The 25,380-nt window shown below is 36.6% G+C and overlaps 1 protein-coding gene across 7 annotated transcripts in view; it reads left to right on the top strand.

The window, feature by feature from the left end:
• The window catches only part of LOC117415472 (myoferlin), a 59,635-nt gene that overhangs the window by 29,873 nt on the left and 4,382 nt on the right, over positions 1-25,380 (top strand). For 2 of the 7 annotated variants that reach the window (XM_034025898.3, XM_034025897.3), the window contains exons 17-51: positions 1,096-1,134; positions 3,295-3,422; positions 3,750-3,863; positions 4,014-4,191; positions 4,884-5,008; positions 5,403-5,512; positions 7,443-7,635; positions 8,341-8,496; positions 8,606-8,737; positions 9,003-9,166; positions 9,547-9,661; positions 9,769-9,871; positions 10,388-10,527; positions 10,816-10,992; positions 11,591-11,690; positions 11,922-11,999; positions 12,200-12,381; positions 12,758-12,916; positions 13,183-13,284; positions 13,703-13,864; positions 14,362-14,527; positions 15,901-15,971; positions 16,922-16,951; positions 18,819-18,830; positions 19,113-19,211; positions 19,698-19,826; positions 20,597-20,752; positions 21,042-21,133; positions 21,369-21,539; positions 21,745-21,893; positions 22,259-22,398; positions 23,095-23,183; positions 23,845-23,940; positions 24,298-24,439; positions 24,803-24,902. In XM_034025898.3, coding sequence (XP_033881789.3) covers positions 1,096-1,134; positions 3,295-3,422; positions 3,750-3,863; positions 4,014-4,191; positions 4,884-5,008; positions 5,403-5,512; positions 7,443-7,635; positions 8,341-8,496; positions 8,606-8,737; positions 9,003-9,166; positions 9,547-9,661; positions 9,769-9,871; positions 10,388-10,527; positions 10,816-10,992; positions 11,591-11,690; positions 11,922-11,999; positions 12,200-12,381; positions 12,758-12,916; positions 13,183-13,284; positions 13,703-13,864; positions 14,362-14,527; positions 15,901-15,971; positions 16,922-16,951; positions 18,819-18,830; positions 19,113-19,211; positions 19,698-19,826; positions 20,597-20,752; positions 21,042-21,133; positions 21,369-21,539; positions 21,745-21,893; positions 22,259-22,398; positions 23,095-23,183; positions 23,845-23,940; positions 24,298-24,439; positions 24,803-24,902 — 4,299 coding nt within the window. The remainder of the gene's footprint in view (positions 1-1,095; positions 1,135-3,294; positions 3,423-3,749; positions 3,864-4,013; positions 4,192-4,883; positions 5,009-5,402; positions 5,513-7,442; positions 7,636-8,340; positions 8,497-8,605; positions 8,738-9,002; positions 9,167-9,546; positions 9,662-9,768; positions 9,872-10,387; positions 10,528-10,815; positions 10,993-11,590; positions 11,691-11,921; positions 12,000-12,199; positions 12,382-12,757; positions 12,917-13,182; positions 13,285-13,702; positions 13,865-14,361; positions 14,528-15,900; positions 15,972-16,921; positions 16,952-18,818; positions 18,831-19,112; positions 19,212-19,697; positions 19,827-20,596; positions 20,753-21,041; positions 21,134-21,368; positions 21,540-21,744; positions 21,894-22,258; positions 22,399-23,094; positions 23,184-23,844; positions 23,941-24,297; positions 24,440-24,802; positions 24,903-25,380) is intronic. The other 5 variants (XM_034025901.3, XM_034025900.3, XM_034025903.3 and 2 more) reach the window with 3 other exon arrangements.

The raw sequence follows: 25,380 nt of genomic DNA, 5'->3' as shown, positions 1-25,380 counted from the left end.
AGAGTTGTCTATGGCAAAAAACTACTGCTGATATTTAGTTCTTTAGTGCCTATGCACTCTACCAGACTCAACTGGAACATTAGCTGGTAGGATGCTTTGTAATACGCCACAAATACATGCTGTTGATGAAGATTATATATATATATATATATATATATGAGCAATACTTGAAGATAATATCCTTAAGGAATAGAAAGAAGCCAAGTGTTGAATTGACAACAGAACTGGTTGAAGGCACAAGTGTCATTGTCCATCCATCAACAGTCCAAAGCACCTTTCACTTTTGTTCCATAGTCCAATTTCTGTGTTCTTGTGCATATTTTAGCCTTTTAGTCTTGTTCCCCTTTCTTAACAGAGGTATTCTTATTGCAACACATCCTTTGAGTCCTGATTTCAAGAGTGACCTTCGTACTGTTGATTTGATGGACAACGACACCTGTGCCTTCTGCCAGTTCTGTTGTCAATTCAATGCTTGTCTTCTTTCTATTCCTTAAGGATATTATCTTCAAGTATTACTCATCCTTATTAGACAGCTTTTTGGGTCTTTAGTCCTGGGTTTGTCAATTGTAGATGATGTTGTTCTGTACTTGTTGATTATGCTTCAGATATCGCACCTTGAAAATCAAGTGATGCGAACTATTTTACTCAATGTTTTTCCTTCTTTATGCAAGTCAAGGTTGTTATAATAGTAGAAAACACTAGTGGAGGCTTTGAGTAAATTGTTGATGCTTATAATGTATCAGAGTAGAAAAATGCAACCTGTCTAAGACTTTTGCACAGCAGTGTGTGTGTGTGTGTGTGTGTGGTTGTGTGTGGTTGTGTGTGTATATATATCTATATTAGATACTCACTTTATATTAAACTGACAGTCTATGTTGTGTGTGCTTAACCATATTCAAAATGTTTAGCTTTTTATAAAAGGCAAAATCGTTATTTGTAAAACATATACCCATTTATTTTTACTCCCAAAGGCAGACTTCTATATTATCTGTTTGCATTGCACAATTCAAATGCAGAGATAAAAAAAAACAACCATTGGAACAAATTGGAACTTACTTGAATTCTGTTAACGTTTAACTGTTTTTTGGACTATAGACTCATCTTCGGGATATGGGGCTTCTTCAGCATCTGAAGGTTCAATTTGTGGTTGATACATTTCTTTTGTGTATTATCCAATGCCAAACCCTGAGGGTGTGCATTCCAGCTGCAGAAATGTTAGAAAACCTCAAGCTTTTCCATAAGCTGTTAAACATTCAAATAACGAGGGTCTAAAACACATTAACAACCTTAATCCAGAGGTAAAACTGGTAAATCTACACTGGATATGTCTGCCCCCTGGTGGCGACCAGTTGAATTTGCCATAAGCTGAGCACAAAGCTTAATTGTGAGACTGTGGAATTATGCCTTTTAGGGCAAAACACACAAAAACCTGTCTTCCATTGGCTTTTATGTTACAGGGATTTTACATTATTGCATTTAAACCATATATCCTTAAAGTAAAAAACTGCAGCCTCTGAAATGGTTTTGGTATTGGACAAATATATATATTTGATTTGCATGGCCTGTGCATGCCTTTCATTTTTTTCAATGATTTGTTTAAACCCTTTCAGAATAAAATGTTTACCTTTTATTAAATAAATTAATAGTACAAGTTGTTGACAGCCCACAATAAAACACCAGATGTACTGTAATTTAAAGATTGATATGTTTATAGCTATGTGCTGTTTCAAGAGCGTGGACGTTAGGGGAGAGAGAAAGTGTAACGCAGTACATTTCAACATCAGAAAAATAGAAATTAGATGTTTTATTCCAAAGATGAAACCATCATATTGTCGGGGTCCCTAAGCTCAACATACAGGCAATATGGTAGTTCGGTAATCATATTTGTTTTCAGAATAAAAAAACTATTCTAAAAAAAAGTAATGAAACATGGCATCTGAAGGGTTAATCGATGATTGAAAAAGCGTGGCTAGTTTTGCTTGCTATACAAGTTTCTCTACCCTTTTGTATCTGGTTCATGTCTTTGAGCGATGTAGAAGCTTTAGGTAGGTGTTCCTAAAAAGTTACCTTTTTGACAGATTGTCTTCCCCCTGCTATAGCATGGGGTCTAAAATACACAAAGCATTAAAACTGAAGTTTGTAACTCCTGTCCCAAAGTTCACATGCTATTTGATCTTGTGTAATTTGCTACTGTGTCAGTGTTCAATTCTTATGGGCTATCATGAGCATAAGAATGTCAAAGGTAAGTGCCACTGTCTTTATTCTAGATTTCCATGGTGTTTTCATCATGGTAATGTCTATTGCCATGTTGACCCTAGAACAACATGTTGCCCTGATTCTAGTGAAACACTCTATCCTGTTCCAGCTTCGGTTCTACAATCCTGACAGTGTGATTTGTCCTATGTACATTTCCCCTACTGATGAGGTTTTGCTTCTCCTGCTGCCAGTTGCACATTCATACGGTCATTACATTTGCTTTGCCATACTAAAGTGCCCTCTATAAGATGCTTACTCAAGTTTTGAGTACATTTTATTTTTATTAGAAGAAGCTGCTGCCAAAATGTAAGCTATATTTATATTAATACATATCTATATATTCTCATTCACAGTGCTGTTAAAAAAACACTATTTCCATCTGAACCTAACTTGGCCTTCCCCAAGAATTCCTTACAGGAACATCTGTCAGAAGCAGTTGGGACTAATTTTATGGGCACTACTAAACTGAAGGGCACCGACTGTCCTTCAGTTTAGCAGCACCTTAATTCACTCAGTTGAATTGTTGTAGTGTAGTAGTAGTAGTAGTAGTCGTCGTAGTAGTAGTCGCAGTAGTAGTGTAGCATGCATCGCATACTAACCCTAGCAATGTCTTGTGCTTGAAAAACTAAAAGAAATCTACATATAATGACTCTACATATAGAGATGTAGGGCTTTATTTTGTGTCAGTACTGTCTGCACATGTTCACTGGATGTGATGGGCTTATGCCGGCATGACCAAAATTAAAATAGAGCCAGTAAAATAGAGCCTTTTTTAAATTCTATAGGAGTAGTTAAACATTTTGTCATAGCAGATGATAAATATGCAGACTGGTATATAGTCAGTCTTGATATGTATGAGTATAGTATGTTCTATGTTACAGTATATAAGTTCATAGTACTTTACCCATATAATACTTGGTTTACAGCACAGCCAGTTAAATTGCCATTGCATGATCACTTACACATTACTAACAACAAGCCCTCAATATAAACCTTCTGTGAAGACACCTGAGCTAACCTTTATTTGTGTTATACTAGCTGAAAATACAGGGGAGTCAGACGTGGGATTTTTGCCAGCGTTTGGACCTTGTTATGTAAACCTGTACGGGAGTCCGCGAGAATTTACTGGGTTCCCTGACCCTTATGAAGATTTAAACTATGGGAAGGTTAGTGTGTTTAATTTATTATTAATGTTTTTAACAGTAGTCATACTAAATCGTTTCAGCTAGATGTCTTTCCCTACCGTTATCAATTTTCAAATCTTGAAGACATTGAAAAAGACTTCTTGTTGAAATTGTATCACTTTCTTTTGGTATTCCTACATAATACCAGTGAGTGTTTTTATAGTAATGGCTGATATAACATATACAGCAGTGGTTCATTTGGAAACCACTGTAAAAAAAAAAAAAAAAGGATACATAAAAAGGGTCAGTCATAACAATTCTATCCTCTCACATGCTATGTGCGTTAAAACTTTATTTTGTCTTTGGAAGGGTGAAGGGGTTGCCTACCGTGGCAGAGTGCTGGTTGAACTCACAACCAAACTGGATGCAAAAGTTGACAAAAAGATTGAAGACATTCCAAATGATGACATCTTAGTGGTGGAGGTAAAACTATTCAGTACTCGCTGACAAATGACTGGCATTCATTATTTCCTAACCTTTAGGGCTGAAAGAACTGCTGTATGTTATTTTTGTGCTTTGTTGTTGTATTTTAAATAGGTCTTGAACCAAATTTTCTTTGTGGTTCACTTGTAGAAATACCAGCGCAGGCGAAAGTACAGCATGTGTGCTGTGTTTCATACAGCTAATATGCTGCAGGATGTTGGGGAGCCGATTCAGTTTGAAGTCAGCATTGGAAACTATGGCAACATATTTGATAGCACTTGCAAGCCACTGGCTTCCACAACTCAGTACAGCTGTGCAGTGTTTGATGGTAAGGCATAATAGCGTAAACATGTTGGAAAACAGTAAGACATTCTATAGCAGGACCATGCACCACAGCAGCACTATCTGTTAATAGCGCAATAGTTCAAATGTAATCCTAGTCTCCTGTAGGGTTGTGGTTCAATTTCTAATAATTACAACAGGAATTCTGTTATTGTCCTTGTGAGTGATTATCAATAAAGTATAATTAAGACCCGAAGGACTCATAATTTAAATTTAACAAGATTACATTTATTTGACTCCGAAACACAGGCATCCATTACATTTAGTTGTGTAAGGCGGTCACTAGCATCAAACAAAAGATTTAAGATAATGGCCAAGTTACCTGTTTTCTGCTGGGAGGCAACAGTATATGACTCCTGGTGGATAAGAGATCTGGAGGGGTTGGAATTGTTATCTGTCAAAACCATGTCTTTTGAACTTCTCTTTCATACATCTTTCCACTTGATATTTTTACTTTTATATACATAGTTCAAATTCCCAATTATTCTCCACTTAGAACTATACAACTGTCACTTTGGTGGCTGGTCCACTTGGTGTACGTGATCATCACATGTTTCTATACAGGTATTATTTTAATGTGTAAATGTAGACTACTTATCAGTTCTACAGAATCCAGCTTTTCAAGTGCTGTACAATATCACTTCGAACACCTGCTTAAATCTGACCTCATTTTAACAGGTAACTTCTTCTATTACTTGCCATGGTCTAACATTAAGCCAGTTGTTATACTCACTTCATACTGGGAGGACATCAGTCACAGGATGGACGCTGTAAACATTATTCAGAACATTACAGACCGACTGGTGAGGAAATAATTGTATACTGTAGATGCCTTACTTCTAAAAACCTAGTGTGTTTTGTTATACGACTTGAGCAGATTTAACCCAATGTGGATTCACCCATGTAATCATTGTACAATACTGTAGCACCAGTAGATAGAGGGGTGTGAATGATGTATAAAACCACTTAAATGTAATATGTTTAACATATTTAACAAATTCTGTCAAATACAATGAAAATTGCTTCTATATAATGCAAGGTAAGAATGCAGAGTAACAACTGTACTAAACGTGGTGCTTAACAGAAAACTACAGTATGGCTATCTATTTTAAATATGCAGACTACTAGTTATTGATAACCCCTTGTCCCATCAAGTTGTACAGTTTTTTTATATAGCTTTCTTTGTCTTTTTTGTAGCAAAATCACATTTCTAGTTTGAAAACGGCCCTGCTGGCTAAAGTTTCAGATACCCGTCTGGCAGAGATATGGCTGAAGCTCGTCAATCAGATCATAGAGGATCTTGACAGGTAAGATCAAATACAAGGAGTCTGTTTGGCAGTTCTGTAAGACCCCGTTCACACTACTGGGCCGGCCCCATATTTAGGTCTGCAACCCCGTTCACATTTGCGTTTTTAAGGCGCCTTTGCATATTCGCATATGTGACTGAAAAGCAGGCCTAAAATGTGGTGAACTTTTTTTTTTTTTTAATGGAACGATAGCCTGGAAGAGCTACTTGGGATATCCTTTTGTAGCAGAGGTTTCTTATTAATATATATTTTTTTCAGTGCAGCACAGTAGCAATTTTATGGTATATATTGACTATGGAGCTAATCCCCACCCATAATCACATTATTCTCTTAAGAACACGGAGGTATTTGGAACGCGGGAAACAGCAACTTGCTAGTGTTGACAGGTATAAATATTCATTTTTGTAATGGATACTTCACTCAGATTGCAAATGACTATCAGGTGGTACACAATGACTGACATTCACAAGACAAACTCACGACTGACCACCTAATAGTACTACTGCTCCCTCCTAAGGAAAGACCCGGCATTAAATAATGTTAAATACATTACACATGTTTCTTCTCATTTATACATATTTGTCTAACCTGCATGAATACCGTCTGTTTACAAACACGATCAGTAAACTACTCTATCCTTTACTTGTTAATGTTCTCTAGTCCCTAACCATTACCAGTCAAGACTGAACATATGGCTATATAACAAAACCCTTGTCCCACATATAAACGACAACTTCATTAAGGGAGTCGCCGTAATCTAAATACAGCAATACACCGTCACATATCAAATACACTTTGCTAAACAACATGCACAGTACTTAAACCACTGCTCTAGCGCCAGTAGAATAACATTAACAATAATAACACAACAACAGGCATTGAAATATTACAGTGAGGGTCTCGCCCTCACATGGTGCGTCAACGATCTTAATATTTGTGGATAACAGTATTTTTTGTGTGTGTAAAAGCAAGCAGCTATAAGAAATGATTGGCATTTTAATTTAAAAACGCACACTTCTGTAGCTATGTATATCGTTGCATGCAAAATAAATATTATTGATCATTATTGAGATCCACAATCCTGCAGTTTATAATTATCGCTTAGTTACTAAATAACAGGAAGAAAATGTAATAGTGACAAATTAAACATAATTATGAATGCACTGCAGCTCGTATATTATGTGAAAGAAACAACCTGAACGTTTACCCGCTTGATTTTTTTTTTAATGTAATATTTTTATAATTAGTTGTATGATGTAGAAATAATTACCATTCAATATTGCTCCACTGCCGTCTTGCCTAGCACAGCATTCAGCTGGATTTACCTTTTGCGCGTGTGGGAGTATGGGAGTGTCTACTGAGTTATATAACCACATTGGTCATGTGATACGAAAAGCCGGCCCTAAATCTGTTTTGTGTTCTTACATATGTAAAAACCGGCCCTGGCCCCAGATTGCAGGCCCTGGGCCACTTCGAAACGGCGGCCTAAATCTGGGCCGTCCCTGCCTTTTCTTTTTTGGAGCGTTCACATATGAGAAAAGATGGCCCAAATCACAAGTGTGAACGGGGTCTAAGATGCCCCAGTGTATAATAAAGCTAAAACATGTTGAAATAAACACATACATGGAATAATTATTTCTTTAGTTATTCTTGCTTGTTTTACATGTTTTTTACGGACTCAATCTGAGTCCATTTGTAGTTTTCAGCACTACGCCTTAGGCAAACAACTAAGCAATGCACCACATGACGCTGCCTAAACTCCCCGCTAAGGGTAATGACGGGTGAAAGAGGCCACACGCAATGGTCTGCAGTGTGATCGGTGGTGAGGGGTAGCAGGACCTTAACACTGTAAGACACACTTTTAATTTGATATGTTGGCGATTGCTGGTAGGATTTCATTTATGGCGTGTTTTTTGTTGTTTATTTTCAGTAACCCTGTGCCAGAACTGGAGGGAAAGGCCAACCTTACCTCCCTTGACATTCAGATCAGGAAGATGAGGGTGAGTGCACTCAAGTTCATTAAAGATTCCGCCGTCCGGATGAGAGAAGAGGCCACCGATGTGAAGACCACCTTGATGGAGATTGAGAACTGGCTGGAGAGAATGACGGGGCTAGGTGATGAGGCAAGTACTTCAGATGAACCTTTGAAGTTATACATGGACTGTCCCATAAAATTAAAAAAAACCTTAATGTCCACAATGAATTGCTCCCGGCACATTGTTAGAGTGGAAACAGGTGTCTTGTCCAGAGTTGAAGGTTTCTGTGATTTGGGACACTGTTGCTTGTCACAATACCTTGTACATATTTGTGGTCAATGGTGCATTCCCCTGAATGCTGCTAAATAGTTGCACACAACTCAGCTCACGTCTAGTGGATTGCATGACATATCATGTGAACACATACATTGCAGACTACAGGGATTTTCCCATTTTATTTTCATTCTCCAGTCAGTATAAATACAGGCAGAGTAGCTAGTTGTTTAAAAACGCAACATTTTAGGTAGCTGTCTGACTGTGTTAGCTTGAGGATTTTTTGTAAACACAAGTGAAAATATTGTAGTGTATAGTTAAAACATTAACGGTTATACCTCTCTATTTCTGATTTGAAAGTAACCCAGTGTTTATAAAGTCAACAGCCTTATATCCTTTTATTGTTTGAGCTGGAGGTAAATGGGGGAGGAATGGCATCTCGATTGTTGTAGTTCCAGATAAATGCATAGGAATTTCAAAATGAAGCGCATGCTCTGATGGGCTACACACCTGCATTATCATAGGAAATATTAATTTCACCAAAACGTCCCCTAAAAATTGTATTCTTACTTGTAACAGCCTCAAAACAGCATGCCTGATGTGATCATTTGGATGTTGCGTGGAGAGAAGAGGGTGGCCTATGCACGCATTCCTGCTCACCGGATCATGTACTCAACCACCAGTGAACAGGCTTGTGGCAAATACTGTGGGAAGACTCAAACCATATATATGCAGGTAATGGATTTCGTAAGTGGTAGATTTAAAAAAAAAAAATTAGATACTGTTTAGATTAGAGGCACAAGAAAATGTGCGTTACTACTGTATATCACTTATTCTCTTTCAGTATCCAATGGACAAGACCAAAGGAATCAAACTGCCAGTTCAGTTACGAGTCAATATGTGGTTTGGACTGTCTGCCCATGAAAATAAGTTTAATAGCTATGCAGAAGGAACCTTCAGTGTGTTTACAGAAATGGTAACTACTATCCTTAGTTATTTTTCTTTCTTTCACATTCTTTCTTTCCTGGAAAAGGAATTGTATTAATACAATTTTTGGTAGAAAATTGGGAATTTGCAGTAAATATGTATGCAACTTGCTTTCAACCATTAATGATATGTCCATATTATTTCATTTAAACATCCCACAATGTATTAAGAAGCTTAATTATCCCCATCTATGTATTCATGGAAGGCTGATTCTTGAACCCCAAATGATATTTAAGTCAGTGTTTTCCCAACAGTATGAAAACCAAGCCCTTGTTTTTGGAAAATGGGGCACCACGGGTCTTGTGGGACGCCACAAGACTTCTGACGTTACTGGGAAGATCAAGCTGAAAAGGGAAAGCTTCATGCCTCCGAAGGGCTGGGAATGGGAGGAAGACTGGTTTGTGGACCCAGAGAGAAGGTGAAGCTTGAAGTATTTGACTGCACCTGTTTTAAATAATTCATCCCACTCAAACTGCAGGACTTTGAGAATTATATATTTTTTATTTACAAAATAGCAAATTTATGGAGAGATTTGCCACATTTTTAAACTCTTGCCTTTATCAACTGTCATTTGCACACGTTTCATCTGTGTTATTCAAACGTTTTTTTTTATACTAAACCCCTTTTTACTACAGACAGCTTAATATATAATGTTTTTTTTTTTCCCTACTGGTACACAATTTAAAATACGTAAAAGTCTCTTCAGTAGTGTTTTTCAATATTTTTTAAGAAATGTGTAGTTTTTAAAATTAAAGCTCCTTACAGTATTCAGACAATCAATACAATTTTATTTTCCAGTTTGCTGACAGAAGCTGATGCTGGTCATACAGAATTTACAGATGAGGTTTTCCAGAATGAGACCAGGTATCCTGGAGGGGAATGGAAACCAGCAGAGGAGCCCTACACAGATGTGGTGTGTACTAGTCACATTTTTACCTTTGCTCCTGGAAGCAGATATTTAGCTATTTTGAATGATTGCTGTTAATCATAATCCTGATAAATCTTTGTGTTGTCTTGCAGAATGGTGAGAAGGCACAGAGTCCCAGTCAGATTGAGTGCCCCCCTGGCTGGAAGTGGGAGGAAGCCTGGAGTTTTGATATCAACAGAGCCGTGGATGAAAATGGTACGCCTTTTTCGTTAGCTTGAAATGAATGAATGCTAGAAACTTAAGCCACTTTATGAAATGGGTCTATTTTATATGGTTTAGGAAACATGTTAACAGAGATTTTAACATTTGTTTGCAGCTTTAAACAGCATGTTTTTTTTACCCATGAATATTTTTCTCATGAAAGGCACCCACTATTGTATTATATTTTACCGTTTACTGGGACAACTAATGACCTATACATTGTTATATACTGACGTTATAGTTTATTTTCTTTTCGTATGTAATATTTCTGTTAAAAAAATGACACACTGTATTTTTTATGTTGTTTGTTCAAGGGGATCAAAAAAATAGCTGACCTTTTTGTTTTTAATTCTCATCTATTAAAAGATTTTACTAAATATATAACACATCTTGATTTTTTTTGGTTTTGTTTTTAAACTAGCCTGCACTTGGTCTTCAGCGTTTGCTCTGTGTGAAAAAAAAAAAAATATATATATATAACTTTTATATCTGTTGTATTTTTGCATCAAGGCTGGGAGTATGGCATAACCATACCTCCTGATAGCAAACCTAAATCCTGGGTACCAGCAGAAAAGATGTACCACACCCACCGACGAAAGAGGATGGTACGACCACGTAAGAAGGAGTCAAAGGCCATTACACCTTCAGAGGTAAATCGGGAGATCTGCATGACTCATTTCTATAGTTTACAAAAGCTCGGCTGTACTATTTGTTGTGTGCCGAATAGTTTGGTTGCCTCTGGGAAAAGCTGAGAAGTTCAGATTAACCCAAAATAAGGATGCAGAAAATCCAAAAAAGGATGCAGGTAAGGTGATTTTAATGTGTTAAAGTAAGGCCATGTAATTGTCTTACAATGGATAAATTAGATTTTTACTTTGTTTTTACTGCAGTTTCCATTTTAATTTTACTGCTTGGACTGTGACTCGTTGTGATTGCAGAAAATGGCCGCTCCACTAGGTGATCCAGAGGGCTGGGAATACTCTTCCCTTATTGGTTGGAAGTTCCACAGGATGCAGCGGTCAACAGATACCTTCCGACGCAGGCGCTGGAGGAAGAAGATGGCTCCGTCGGACCGCCTTGGTGCCGCTGCCATCTTTAAACTTGAAGGAGCGCTTGTAAGTAAACCCAGGAAATACAAACCGGTATGCCACTGTCCTTTTTAATCCCTTATAAAAGTTCATCACAATATTTTTGCACTCTTCCCATGGTTATGCATTTACCATATTTTACCATAAATTTGTCATGTTCTTTTAATATGTGTTACCATACCTCTCTATGCTTTAACATACTTTCACTCGTTTTTATTACACTTTGCTACTATGGAAAACTTTTATAAGGAATGAGCTTGCAAAGCAGACCAAGTTTACCCAACCGCATGATCAGTTCAAGTTAGTACTCTTGTACTCGGTGTCTGTAGGAATCATAGTAATTTGATAAGTATCTTGACTAGATTTGTGTTAGAACACTACTACTGTCCTCCTTATAGAAGTGAGTGATACTTTATTTCAAGCATGGAGTATCCATAACATTTGAATTGCTGCAATGAGTAAGTCATCACTAAAGGTACTCTGTTTAACATGTTGAGAGTATAGGGTATACTGGCAACAGCAAAAGTAGGACTATGCTCATTTAAGCTGTGTGGTTGGCAAGGTGGCTTAGGTTAGGATGTAATAGGACAGTTGCTTACATGGTTGTGTTTGCATTTCTTTTCAGGGAACTGACATTTCTGATGTAGATGAGAAAGGCAAAAGCAAGGATAGTGCAACTACCATGTTTGGTGCAAACACTCCCACAGTGTCCTGCAATTTTGACAGTAAGTCCAAGAACAGAACTTTGGTATTGCAACAGATATCGCAGTCATTGTAATGACATTGTTTGTTGTAAAGTGTTGGGGTTTTTTTGTTTTGTTTAATGGAATAATGAAAAAAAAAAATTGTAACCACATTGAATTAAGAACAAAAAAAAAATTAAAACATACAGTTAATGTGTACTAAAAAATCCAAATTAGGTTTCAAGAATATCAATACATAATTTGTCTCTACAGAACCTTTTGTTTATCATCTTCGAGTCTATGTTTACCAGGCCAGAAACCTTTTGGCTTTGGATAAAGATAGCTTTTCAGGTAAGAACAGATTAATACTGTTAATATTCTTGATTTTTATGAATGGTGTTCAAGGAGTATCACTTAACCAAAGGGGAGTAATGTTGCTGTATGGAAATTAGTTTTCTGAGCATTCTGAATTCTGTCTGCACACTGATCTAGTGCTTTACTCGGATTGTTGACAAACTTTATCCCCAATTCATGTTCTGATTCCTCTCCAGATCCGTATGCTCATGTGTCGTTTCTGCATCTGAGTAAAACCACAGAGACTATTCCTGCCACCCTAAATCCAACCTGGGACCAGACCCTGATCTTCAATACTGTTGAGATCTACGGGGACCCTCAGTCAGTGGCCCAGAACCCACCCAATGTGGTTTTCGAGCTGTTTGATAAAGACCAAGTGGTAAGTTTGTGCTCTCTGTTACCCAGGATAACTGGGATAGATGTAATTACGAAACTAAAGATAATAGTAATTCCCAGAATGGTCAGTATTTCACATGGTGTGGTAAATTTAAAAATCTATGGGATGTTTAGACAAAGTAAATCTGAACACATTGGAATACGATTCCATTTGTTGAATAAATTGGTCAATATGTACTAGATGCATCTTTATATATCAGGAAATCCGTTCTATGCAGGAATAGTGAAGATTTAAAGATGCCTTCATGATGTGCAGAACTGGAGTTTAGTTTCTGATTGGGCCATTAATAAGTACATCATTTAAACCTAAAGTAATGAACATTGTCTGTGAGTGACTGTGCCCTCTGGTTGTTCACCAGGGTAAAGATGAACCCCTGGGCAGAAGCGTGTGCCCTCCTCTGGTAAAACTCAACCCAGAAACAGGGGTGAGCCCAAGGCTGCTCTGGTATCCCATTATGCATGGAGACAAGAAAAGTGGAGATCTTCTTGTGGCTGCTGAGCTTATAATGAAGGACAAGGTACAGTCTTGTGTAAGCCTCTATTAAGACACAGAACAGATAACTTCATGAGGTATATGGATAGAAAAACACTTTTTTTAAAACTAAAGAAATACTAATAACTTATGTCTAATGGTTTCAACATATAATCTACCTTTTTAACACTTCCAAACTTCTTTTCCAAAAAGAGGTTTGGAAAATACAATTATTAGTTACATGATAATGTTTTGTTGTGTTTGTTTTGAGTGCTGTAGCAGACTTTGCTTAGTTTATTTTATATTCAACAGCCTGATGGGTCAAATCTGCCTATAGTTCCTCCAAAAAGAGCAGCAAAACTCTACATGGTGCCCCAGGGTATCAGACCAGTGGTCCAGCTCACAGGCATTGAGGTAAGGCTATTATATCTGTCAATGCTGATATGAAACTTTAATGAAAATGTCCAGTTCAGTTTTTATATGATTATTGTTATATCACTTGTTTTATGTTTGTCAGTTGTAGGTCCTGAAAATTAAATAGTGTATTACTAATGCGCTGGTAATGGTTTGCCATGGTTACATATAAGCACGCTTTGTGATAGTGTATAATCACCTGGTTCATTATGGATGTATTGATTTGTTTTGTCATCCTTGACCACAAGGGAGCAGCAGTTTTGTTTTACTTGTAAGATATCCCTGGCCCATAAGGAGGCTCAACCATTTTTTTGCAGATTAAAACTTTGCATGGAGCATCAAAGTGTGCCTCTCAACAGTATGAAGATGTGATGCCAGCACTAATACAATGACATGCTGTCTCTTCTGTTGTATACAGATTCTGACATGGGGTTTGCGAAACATGAAAAACTTCCAACTAGCAGCCGTTTCTTCTCCGAGTCTCATTGTGGAGTTTGGTGGGGAAGTTGTTCAGTCAGCAGTCATCAAGAACATTAGGAAGAATCCCAACTTTCCAGGATCGGTGCTCTTCTTTAAAGTGGTACTGTCCCCTTTTCAGACCTGGGCTGAGGATTTTACATAATCCTCAACAGTCTACGGATTTAACATGGAACGACAAGTTACTTGGGCATTAATAATTCATGTTCAGTCTTGAGTGTAATTTCTGAAGTTGATTGCAAATCCTTTTGCATTATAAATGCCATCATTATGAATAATTCCAAATTTGTAGGCTTCCTGGGCATTTTTGAATGTCAAAAAACCTTTTAGTTTCCTTGCTAAATTCAGCTTGAATTAATGAGGGCTTTGACAGGCATAGAATATTGTCTTTGTGAATGTAGCTAATATTAAAACTAGTCATAGATAGTAGTGCAGTGACTGTATGTATACATATTTTGTTGCTATGTAGTATGTAAAGCTGCAGGGAAGTACATATAAACAGTCATATAGCAGTGTTAATGTTGAATCGTAGGTGGCTATCCCTGGGGGGGGATGGGGTTAAACAGTTTTCTGATTTAAGTTGACTGTTTCCTTCTGTAGCTTCTTCCAAAAGAAGAAATGTACACCCCTCCCATAGTGATTAAAGTGATTGACCACCGGCCATTCGGACGGAAACCCATCGTGGGCCAGTGCACCATAGACTCACTGGAGGTGTTCCGCTGTGACCCCTACACCACCAGAGCAGAGGTCGCAATGTCCTCAAAAGGTACCAAACAGCTTTTTAACAAAGCATATTTTAAAGTTTGAGAGAAGAAAAAAAAAAAGTAAAATATACAGCTATGGCCAAAAGTTTTGCATCACCCTATAGAATGAACTAATTTTGCTTTATCTTGGGGACTTCAAACAATAACAATACGCTCACAATACTTTATTCATTTATTTGTTTATTTATTTTTAAATAAAGGCTACTTATTTGATCTTTTTGGTAAGAAACTATATCTGCACAATAACTGTATTTAAAGCAATCTGTATTGGAAGCTACACGGTTATTATTAATGGATCACAGAGTTATCACTGACATAAACCCAACAGAATGTTATGTTTTTTTCTTTCCAATTTAGTTCCTGAGAAGAAAAGTCACTGCAGTTATTATTCTTGAGGTGTACTTGCCGTTATTGTTTTCTGTAAAACCTTGATATCCCGTCAGTTAAGAAAAGGCTTAAAAATCAAAAGCTTGTTTTAAAATTGTCTTTAATAAACACTGTTTTTATTACACCGGCCAGATACCCATGCTTACAACTACATTACCATATTTTTACATTTTTCTTTTAAATTCTCAAATTAATAATCGATACCCGGGTAGTAAAAAGAGACCCGGGTTGAGTAATTTAAAACCCGATGGGTACCCGGGTTTTCAGGTACCCATGCCGACCTCTAGTATTTACTCGCTGGTTTCTTCAATTTAAAAGGTATGTTGAATGAAACCTGCTGAATAATGTTACATTAATATAGTTAATTACATACCACTTTTTCCATATACTTAACCAAAAACTGACAGAAATTGAAAAATGTGACATTTTGAAATCTTACATGAAATACTGTACTACTATTATGGTGTCCGGTTGACTTTTGCAATATCATTTTGTAGTTTCTTTGATTACATGATGTTAAATAAAATATCTAAATTATGTTCATATAGGTATCAATCCTAAAATGCTAGGTGATGCAAAACCTTTGGCCATAACTACATCTTTTAAAAAAAGATCATTTAAATTTAGTTTTGTCCTCCTGGTGGTGGTTTATGCTACCATCTGCTGGTGTAAAATTGCAAAGAATAATTACAAATATTTATTTGACTGCTTCTCATTTTAATTTAATGGGATGAGATGCCAATCCTTTAAGATGCTGTGCTGGCATTAAGAAACTTCTGCGTTTTAATATTTGTGGTAAACATCTTTTATTCTAGTAACCATAACCACCTATCACTCAATTTAAGGTTAATATATTTGTTTTATCAATGATAATGTAATGATAAACAAAAAGATCCATGGTTTAAACTGCAGTAAGGACAACCATTATATAATGTTAGCTCTGCTGTGTGCATCTTCATTCCTGAGACTGACCTTGCTTCTTTTGTAGTGGCCCTCATGGCTGCTCCTCGAGATGTAGCCATCGACATGGAGGATAGAAGGCCATTACTGGAAACTCAGGTAGGTGTTTAGATGGCGGCTCTAGTTTTTTTAAAAGCCATTAGTTTTAGTTTTCCTACTTGTTACCTGTTTTTAATATTCTGAGGTATTGTTTGTAAAATTCATAATAAACTACAATAGATGATATAAAGAAGCTGACCAAGTGATTGTTCTGGTAAGAAAAAAGGGAGGTTGATGGTACACAATGAAAGAATAATTCACTGTGAATTGGCAGTTGTTTTATTGATTTTAATATAAACAGTTTGCATGTTAAACCATACAAAATTCTGAACGTAATGGCCGTATTCACAAAACTTATTTAAGACTTGTTTTGTTAAGGACTTCTTAAAGTTTATGAATAGGGACCTATATGTTAATGAAAATGTGAGAAATGAATTATTGTGGTCTCAGGGGGGTTACTCAGGGCTATGGACTTTCAGTTGAAGTTTGAATCAGACCATTAGGTTTGATGACTGATACCTGATAGGTAAGTTACAGTATACATGTTGCCGTGCCACAATGCGTTTGTGGTAAACATTTTTATTTTATGTGAGATTTGTAATCTTCAGCGGTTATAGGTCGGGCTGTGGGCTACACTTCTCTTTTTTTTTTATATAAGTTGTTTTGTTGTTCACAAAAATACACCTTGTTTACAATACTTGTTACTGCTTTTCCTGGGGTAGCTGTTGTATTTCCATTTAATATATGGTACATTTAGAATATAAAAGAGGCATTTTCAATTTCATTCTAGCTTTTTTTTAAATGTAGTTTTTTATAAACTATATTCCTTCACATATGATATTCTGAATTGCTGTTTGTGTACAGTATGTCGACAGCTGTTGCCAAAAGGGCCTCCACAACAGCACGCCTTGTATGTGTGACTCGGAGTAAACTAGTTGGTGACCCAGTTTAGCTTCAGGTGCTTCTGTGGCCAAGCTTTTATTTCTCTTTGATTTTTTTTTCTTCTTTAGAGAGATTTTGGATTGAAAGATGCTGTGACAGTAAGTATGATGATCAATGTCCAGTACATTTTTATGCTCCATTTATTACATTGTTTGGCTCTCTGAAAACAGAGGTGCTTCATAATGGTATATTGGGCCTGGTCTACTAAGCCTCAGCCCAAAATTTGTACCACTCTTTTTTTTTTTTTTTTTTTTTTTTTTTTTTAAGTAGAATATAAAGAGCTTTTTTCAAAACAAGACATCAAATCAGAATATTGATGTTCGGCCCATGGCTGTTTCTTACTAATTTTAAACCAGTTATTGTAACAGAGGTGCATACTTTACATAGGAGTAAATGTGTAGTAAATCTGGACCTCTTTAACCCAAAAAAGGATATATTGAATTAATATAGTTAATATAATAATATGAAATTGAATTAAAGGTTTGTAAGTTTTAATAGGGTTCTGTATCTGAAACAAATCATTTCCAAGATTATTCCAATAGTAGAAAAAAAAAAAAAGAAAAAAAAAAGAATTTATTAGACATTGAGGACTTCATACTATTAAAATGTTAATTAATTGTTATCTGTCTCTCCAAAATCTCCCTCTCTACAGCTATATCTGAAAACAAATAGTTAACAGTACAGTATTTACTCTAGCATAGCTACTGTCAATAGATATTGTAATTCTAAGATAAAGTGTAAATTAAAGGGTACATTTAATGGAAATGTAGTTTGGGTGTTAGGTAAGGTAATTGGTCACCTTTAGTAATAGAGAAAGCATATGTGGGTGTTTTGCTGCTGGAGGATTTGTTAATATTAAGCCTATTGGAAAGCATGCCTCTTACCATCTTGGGGACTTCAAAATTGCCTTTCTAAAACAGTGTGTATTTACGACCTGGTTTTTGCATTTATGGGGTCCTCAATTTAAAAGGTGTGTATCAACGAGGTAGTCTGTAGAATTCAAGTTTTACTGAAAAAGAATGGTCAAACTTGATATTGTACGCATTGTGAGCTGATTAATGAGGTAGCCTGTTTTTGGCATAGCTGGACAGCTTTGACAAGGTGGAGGACCCTGTAACAGAAATTTTAGTCCACAGTAAATGAGTCATTTACTGACACAGTGCTTGTCTGTTTCCATCAGCACTAAGATTCCAGCAGTGGTATTCATGCAAAAAAACATATCCCTCACATCCACAAACTTAAATGACATACCTCCTTAATGGAAGTGACTGTAATACAGCCTAGAATGGGCTAGGGTTTGGTTTTTCATGACATACCATTTATCTTTTATGTTTGTTTGTTTTTTTCAGAAATAAAACATAATTTGATTTATTAAACCGGTTATGTTACAGTATATATTGCAAAATGTACATAACATGGATGCCATGTATGTAGTAAGATACGGCATCAATATGTTCTGTGTCTGCTGGTTGTACTAGAACAATTTACCATTTGTAAGATTTTTGTATTTAAAACTATATACTGCACATTGTAAAGCAATTCATGAAAATACAACTGATCTGTAAAACCCCCAAATCAAATGGCACCCAGTTCTACGGTCTCAGCTGCATTCAATTTAGAAAGTATGTAATACATGGAAAATACAAGTGCATTAAATAAGTACTAAAGCCACAACTTAGAGTTTTGCACTTAAACTTTTCTCACTTGAGTATATTACTGTTACCACCAATTGGCCCCCAGTTGTATCTGTCCATAACAAGCATCTTTATTGCTGGCACTTATATTTTATGCAGTTAGAAACCTGAGAAATAATCAATAACCATCTTTTGCATGGATTATAATTCCTCATTGGAGTTCTGCTAAACTGCAGTGCAGAGATTTATTTTTTATTTTTATTTTTTATGGTATAATTGTGTGTTTTTATTTCTTTCTATTTGGAATCGATGAATGCTTCTTTGTCATCAGCAAGCAGAAAGGGTAAGCTTTCCTTGTTATATAATATAGAATAAGAATATTGCATAATTGTAGCACCTGCTAAGGGGTTTGCCAAGTTCACTTATTAATCGCAATACTAATATATTATTGAACTATTGAGCACAGTAATGCCACAGGTCTGCAAGACTGAGCTTGCCTACTCCCAATCTAATGTTAAACGAAACCTTTTTTTGTTTTTTTGCGTTTTACATACTTGACAACATTCTAATAAGTACAACAAAAAAAAAATGCTTGTTTTAAAAAGCTGTTGTGATCTTTTTTCAGGAAAAGGAAACAGTTGATTGGTGGAGTAAGTTTTACTCCTCTCTTGGGGAACATGAGAAATGTGGGCCGTACCTCCAGAAAGGCTATGACACTTTGAAAGTAAGGATTTTGGATTAACTTTATGTATTACCATGATCTGAAATGATGATGAATTGGTATCATTACCCTGGGGGGAAAAAATGTACCTGCAGCAATAAGCACATCACAGCATTACTAGCAATGACAGCACAATGAATACAGAATACATACTGTACAATGTCTAGATACGTTGGCACACAGGCACTGATATATTGGTTTATACTAGTGTGATACCATTGCATGTCAAAATATGTTGATACTGTGATACCCGTATACAATTGTAGCTGTGCTTGTGCTGCCATTCAGTACAGAACGTATGCATTGCCATAAAATAAGTGTCTTTGTAGACGTAACATGTTGGCCTTAACACAGACTTATCAAAACAATTAAAAACGAAATGAAAAGAAAAGGAAACTTCATTTGACTTTTTTTATTTAGTTGACCATGGAGCAGTATGCTAATACTACTTCTTTACTAACCAGAATTAAACAAACATTCCTTTTCTAGATCTTTCGTACCGAGTTAGAGAATGTTCCGGAATATAAGGGGTTAACAGACTTCTGCGACACCTTCAAGCTGTACAGGGGAAAATCAGGGGAAGATGATGAAGACCCTTCAGTAGTGGGAGAGTTTAAGGTCAGTTTTTAAGTAGCGCAATCACTTACTAAATTATGATCAAAATAAATATATTATGTCGTGTGGGCACAATTCAGATAACATGTCTGCAATTTATTTTGTTGCCAGCCACTGGGAGGCAAACCATCTATTTTTAACCCTCATCTGACACTCAACTTGTTTCTCTTTGCCATTATTATTATTATTATTATTATTATTATTATTATTATTTATTTCTTAGCAGACGCCCTTATCCAGGGCGACTTACAATTGTTACAAGATATCGCATTATTTTTTTACATACAATTACCCATTTATACAGTTGGGTTTTTACTGGAGCAATCTAGGTAAAGTACCTTGCTCAAGGGTACAGCAGCAGTGTCCCCACCTGGAATTGAACCCACGACCTTCTGGTTAAGAGTCCAGAGCCCTAACCACTACTCCACACTTCAAGTATGGGAGTAGAAAAGCTTCTTATTACATGTAGTAGTCTATTGTTTCATACATGCTAACATTCTGAGAATTACAGTATTGTTAAATATTGAACACTTGACTTGGCATGTTGTTTTATATTTATAAACATATTACATAAAGGTCAGGGCCCACAATAAGGTCCTTCACCGGGGCCCATCTTTCTCTTCCTCCACCACTGCATGGAAGAACGTGTCAGTCTGTATTGTTTGCAGCATTTGCACAGGCTGTGTGGTGGCTATGGGTAATTGAACAACTCATTGTTCCTTGTTTGAGGAAAACCAAAAGGAGCTGAAATGAATTGCTTTCTTGCTGTTCAGGGTTTGTTCAAGATCTATCCCTTGTCCGATGACCCTGGTGTCCCTGCGCCCCCTCGTCAGTTCAGGGAGTTGCCTGACAGCGGACCCCAAGAGTGCATCGTCAGAATTTACATCATCAGAGCCATAGACCTGCAGCCCAAAGATAACAATGGCTTGGTGAGCGGGTCCAGTCATTTTGTATTTTTACTGGCATGATTAATAGGTAATTCTGGTTTTAATTTTAATTCTGCATTTGGCACTATGCGGGTAATCTTTAGGCAGTTTTACAGTAAGCAACATAAATATTTCCAGAGTAGCTGTATTTCTGTTTGTAGAGTACAGTGTTTTAATGACTGAGAGATTCAGTTGGAATGGTCCTGCCCTGTCTCCGTGAATGTAAAAAGTTTCATTTTGTTTTGTACACACACTCATTTTCTGCATAATCTGTTGTGTTCTGCCTTTACAGTGTGATCCGTATATTAAAATTGCTTTGGGTAAGAAAGTTGTGGAAGACAGAGATCACTATATCCCTAATACAGTGAACCCAGTGTTTGGCAGGTAATACAGATTTAATTTAATTTTTTAATTTATTTTTTTTAATATAGCTTACATGTTGTGCATGCCCCAACATAATGGTGGTGTGTAATTACATGCTGTAGTAAGGCCTAACTTCTTCAAAACCAATTGATATCTAAATGTCAGACCCAGAGTGGTGTAGTTTGTTTTATCCTAACAACTCTTCCTGTCTATGAAAATGAATAACAAACAAGTATGATTTTGCTTTTCTTTGTAGAATGTTTGAACTTACCTGCTTCATCCCTCAAGAGAAAGACCTGAAGATTTCGGTTTATGACTATGACCTGATGAGCCGTGATGAGAAAGTAGGGGAGACGGTTATTGATCTGGAAAATCGTTTACTTTCTCGCTTTGGTTCATATTGCGGAATACCGCAGACCTACTGCACGTAAGTACTTTCGCCACTTTTGCTGGGGCACTTTCCTGGTAGTGGTTAGTTGGAAAAGAAACAGTACTGATAATGTCAATCAATTTTTTGTCATAGTTTAGGTACAGAATAGATGCATATTTAAAAGACCTAATGCCATTCAAAAAGTTAATGTATAAGTGTGTGTGAGCTCAGAGACTAACCTATTGCTATTTCCTCTTAACAGCTCAGGAATCAATCAGTGGCGTGATCAAATGAAACCATCTCAAATACTGCAAAATCTCTCCAGACTGAGAGGCATCCCTCCACCAGTTCCTGCAGAGAATGGCAAAACGCTGTCCCATGCAGGGCGTGAATATACACTGGATGAATTTGGTGTGTAGCTTTTTGTCTAGTGTAATTAAGAGCCCCTGTATATTGAGGTGTTATGTCTAAAAGTTCATGAAGTGCTTCATAATTACAATATGCCTTTCCATTGATACTCATGGTGCCTTTTTTCATCATTAAACTAATAAAAGCACCAGCTGAAAAGTTTGTTTACTCAACTTGGTTTCTTGTAGTCCAACCAAATTACTACCCTCTTCTCTCAACTGATCAGGAGCTGATATCACTCTTTACTAAACGGCAAATTTAAATGCTGTAATTGCATCCCTGTGGTCTAATTAAAATATATACAGTATATAAAATAGATTATACCTTTCATCACTCCATCCATAAAATATGTTTTGTTCTATACACAGAGGCAAACAAAGAAATCCACCAACACCTGGGCCCACCAAATGAGCGCCTGGCTCTGCATGTCTTGAGAACACAGGGGCTGGTTCCTGAGCATGTGGAGTCCAGGACACTGTACAGCTCTTTTCAGCCCACACTCTCTCAGGTAAGGTGATTCGTGCTGGGAATGAACCCACGTAGTGGCACAATGGCATAGAGGATATATCCTGAAAAAACCATGACTTGCTATTTATGTCATGGACGGGGCATGGTGATAACAACCGAGCCCTTGTGCGAGTTTATCCTTCTGCCTCACACCAGCAATGACAAATTGCATGGTTTTTCATGACGCATCTCGTTTATGCCACGAATGTTAACATTTTCTATAAATCATATATCCATAAGAGTACTGTCAGTAATTTGAAGGTACTGTACGGTAATGTGTTACTTTTTAATACAGGCAATACAGAGTAGGAAGTACAGAGAGCATTCCTTCTGTCAGGTGAGCTTAGTGTAGAGAAGAGCATTCTTCATACCCAGTGTGTGTGCTTTTTTTTATTCCTCTATTAAAATATCCTCATCTAAGTAATCATTTTTTTCAAAGTTCACTTCCATCTTAAAATATTTTGTATTTTCTGAAATAGCAGTGTTTGTAACCAGTGTTTTGTTTTAAATTATTCACAGTATTCTTAGCAACACAATGTATTTGTGGTGAAGTATGTCAGAATGGGGAAGAAAATGTAAATTCACTATTGTTTCATGACATGACAAATATCTTGTGGAAATGTAGCCACATAAGCAGTATAATATCATTTGCCAGCCTCTGGTTGAAACCAATTTATTTATTTATTTTTTGTACTAGGGAATTCTTCAAATGTGGGTTGACATCTTCCCAAAGAGCCTTGGTCTCCCTGGACCTCCATTAGACATCACACCTCGCAAACCTAAAAAGTAAGCATTATTATTATTATTATTATTATTATTATTATTATTATTTTTATTTATTTCTTAGCTGACGCCCTTATCCAGGGCGACTTACAATTGTTACAAGATATCACATTATTTACATACAATTACCCATTTGTACAGTTGGGTTTTTACTGGAGCAATCTAGGTAAAGTACCTTGCTCAAGGGTACAGCAGCAGTGTCCCCACCGGGGATTGAACCCACGACCTTCCGGTCAAGAGTCCAGAGCCCTAACCACTACTCCACACTGCAGCCCTATATTATTAATATTATTATTAATAATAATAATAATATTACAGGAGTATAAAGGGTCACTTTTTCACCTAGAGAACAATGCTACATGAAGTAACCCATTTTATGGCAGTATTTCTATTTTATGGTATTATCACTGCCAAATGCTGCTACTGTATATCAGAGACCATTTTAGGTACTGACTTCATATTTGCAGGGCTATATAAACACTGCATGAATTTGGTACACAGCTGTATTCTCATGCAGCAAAAATATTATTGGCATATATGACAGGATTACAACCATGTTGCCCAAGTGGTGTATTTTTAATAAGCAATACTAAACCATCATCTACAATGTTAAAAGTATCTATCTGTTTCTGTGATCATATTATTATCTCCCCCCCACAAACAGGTTTTTTCTGCGCGTTATTATTTGGAACACAACAGAGGTCATTCTGGATGAAACCAGCATCACAGGAGAAGACATGAGTGACATCTATGTTAAAGGGTAAAGGAAGACACGAGATGGCTTGAAAAGGATGGTCTCTAATTCAACTCAGTCTGACCACCTGCACTATATAATAATCAAATATATGAATGCTTGTTTGTCATTACTGTGTCAGAATAAAAGATGGTATGCATATGTACAGATCAATGTATTACAGATCGCTGACTGGGTAGTGGAATCTCTCGACCACAACCATTTTACAAGTAACATGTTCTTAAGAAACCCAAAAAGTGCCCATTTAGAACAGGAGGAGTTGATGGTATGAGTGTGAACCCATCACCTGTGGCATGTTATTATTCAGTGTCCTCAATGTTGTACCCTGTCAGTGACTTAAACCCTTATTTGTTTTACCCTCAGATGGATGCCAGGCATGGAAGAAAACAAGCAGAAGACAGATGTCCACTTCAGGTCACTTGATGGGGATGGCAATTTTAACTGGAGGTTTGTGTACCCATTCGAATACCTGCCAGCTGAACAACTGTGCCTGGTTTCCAGAAAGGTGAGTTAGTGCAGGGATGGGTTTTCTAAAACTTTTAACTGTCTGTTCTTTTCAATATGATTTACAGTCTGCAGTAAAGTATCTGAAAACCTGTTTGCTTTAGCTTAATTGAATGATTGCTCTTCACATTCTGAAATGTGCGCATACTGTAACTTACTTAGCTTTGATTCTTGAGCGTTGCTGCATGGTACTAGAACATTACACCTTTTGTAAAATGCTGGAGTCATTGTTCTGTAAGATTCAGAAGCACCAGTTTACAGCTGCACTCAATTGTAACACATTATACACTAGTTAAAACAAAACAATGAGAAGCAACATGCCTAATTTGAAAATGTTAAGGGAGGTTTATTTTTTTTTTTACAGGAACATTTCTGGAGCCTTGACAAAAGTGAATTCCGGACACCTGCAAAGCTGATTATTCAAATTTGGGACAATGATAAATTCTCTTTGGATGATTACTTAGGTATGTAATACTGCATTAATCCTTTGCGGTCCTATGTCGGACCTGGTCTGACATTGCAATTTTCCCTTTCCGGTCCAATGTCGGACTATTATTATTATTATTATTATTATTATTATTATTATTATTATTATTATTATTATTATTTATTTCTTAGCAGACGCCCTTATCCAGGGCGACTTACAGTTGTAAACAAAAATACATTTCAAGAATCACAGTACAAGTATTAATACAATTAAGAGCAAGATAAAATACAATCACTTCGGTTCCAGCAAGTACAAGTATTTGACAAAATCCGATTCAATAACGGAGCAGATAAGAGTGTCAGTGATAGTTACATCAGGATATAATTAAATACAAAATACTACAGATCTCAAAAAGACGTTAGAAACAGGTCTCTAGTTGTTTTTTCTCCGAAAAAAGCAGAGAAAACCATTCAGTGGCCGAGTGAGACTGATAGGAACCAAGAGAAGCCGAGAAA

This window comes from Acipenser ruthenus, chromosome 7 (genome assembly GCF_902713425.1).
Source record: "Acipenser ruthenus chromosome 7, fAciRut3.2 maternal haplotype, whole genome shotgun sequence".
Classification (NCBI taxonomy): domain Eukaryota; kingdom Metazoa; phylum Chordata; class Actinopteri; order Acipenseriformes; family Acipenseridae; genus Acipenser; species Acipenser ruthenus.
The sequence above is the reverse complement of the archived record's forward strand: the minus strand, read 5'-3'. Positions and strand labels throughout refer to the sequence as shown.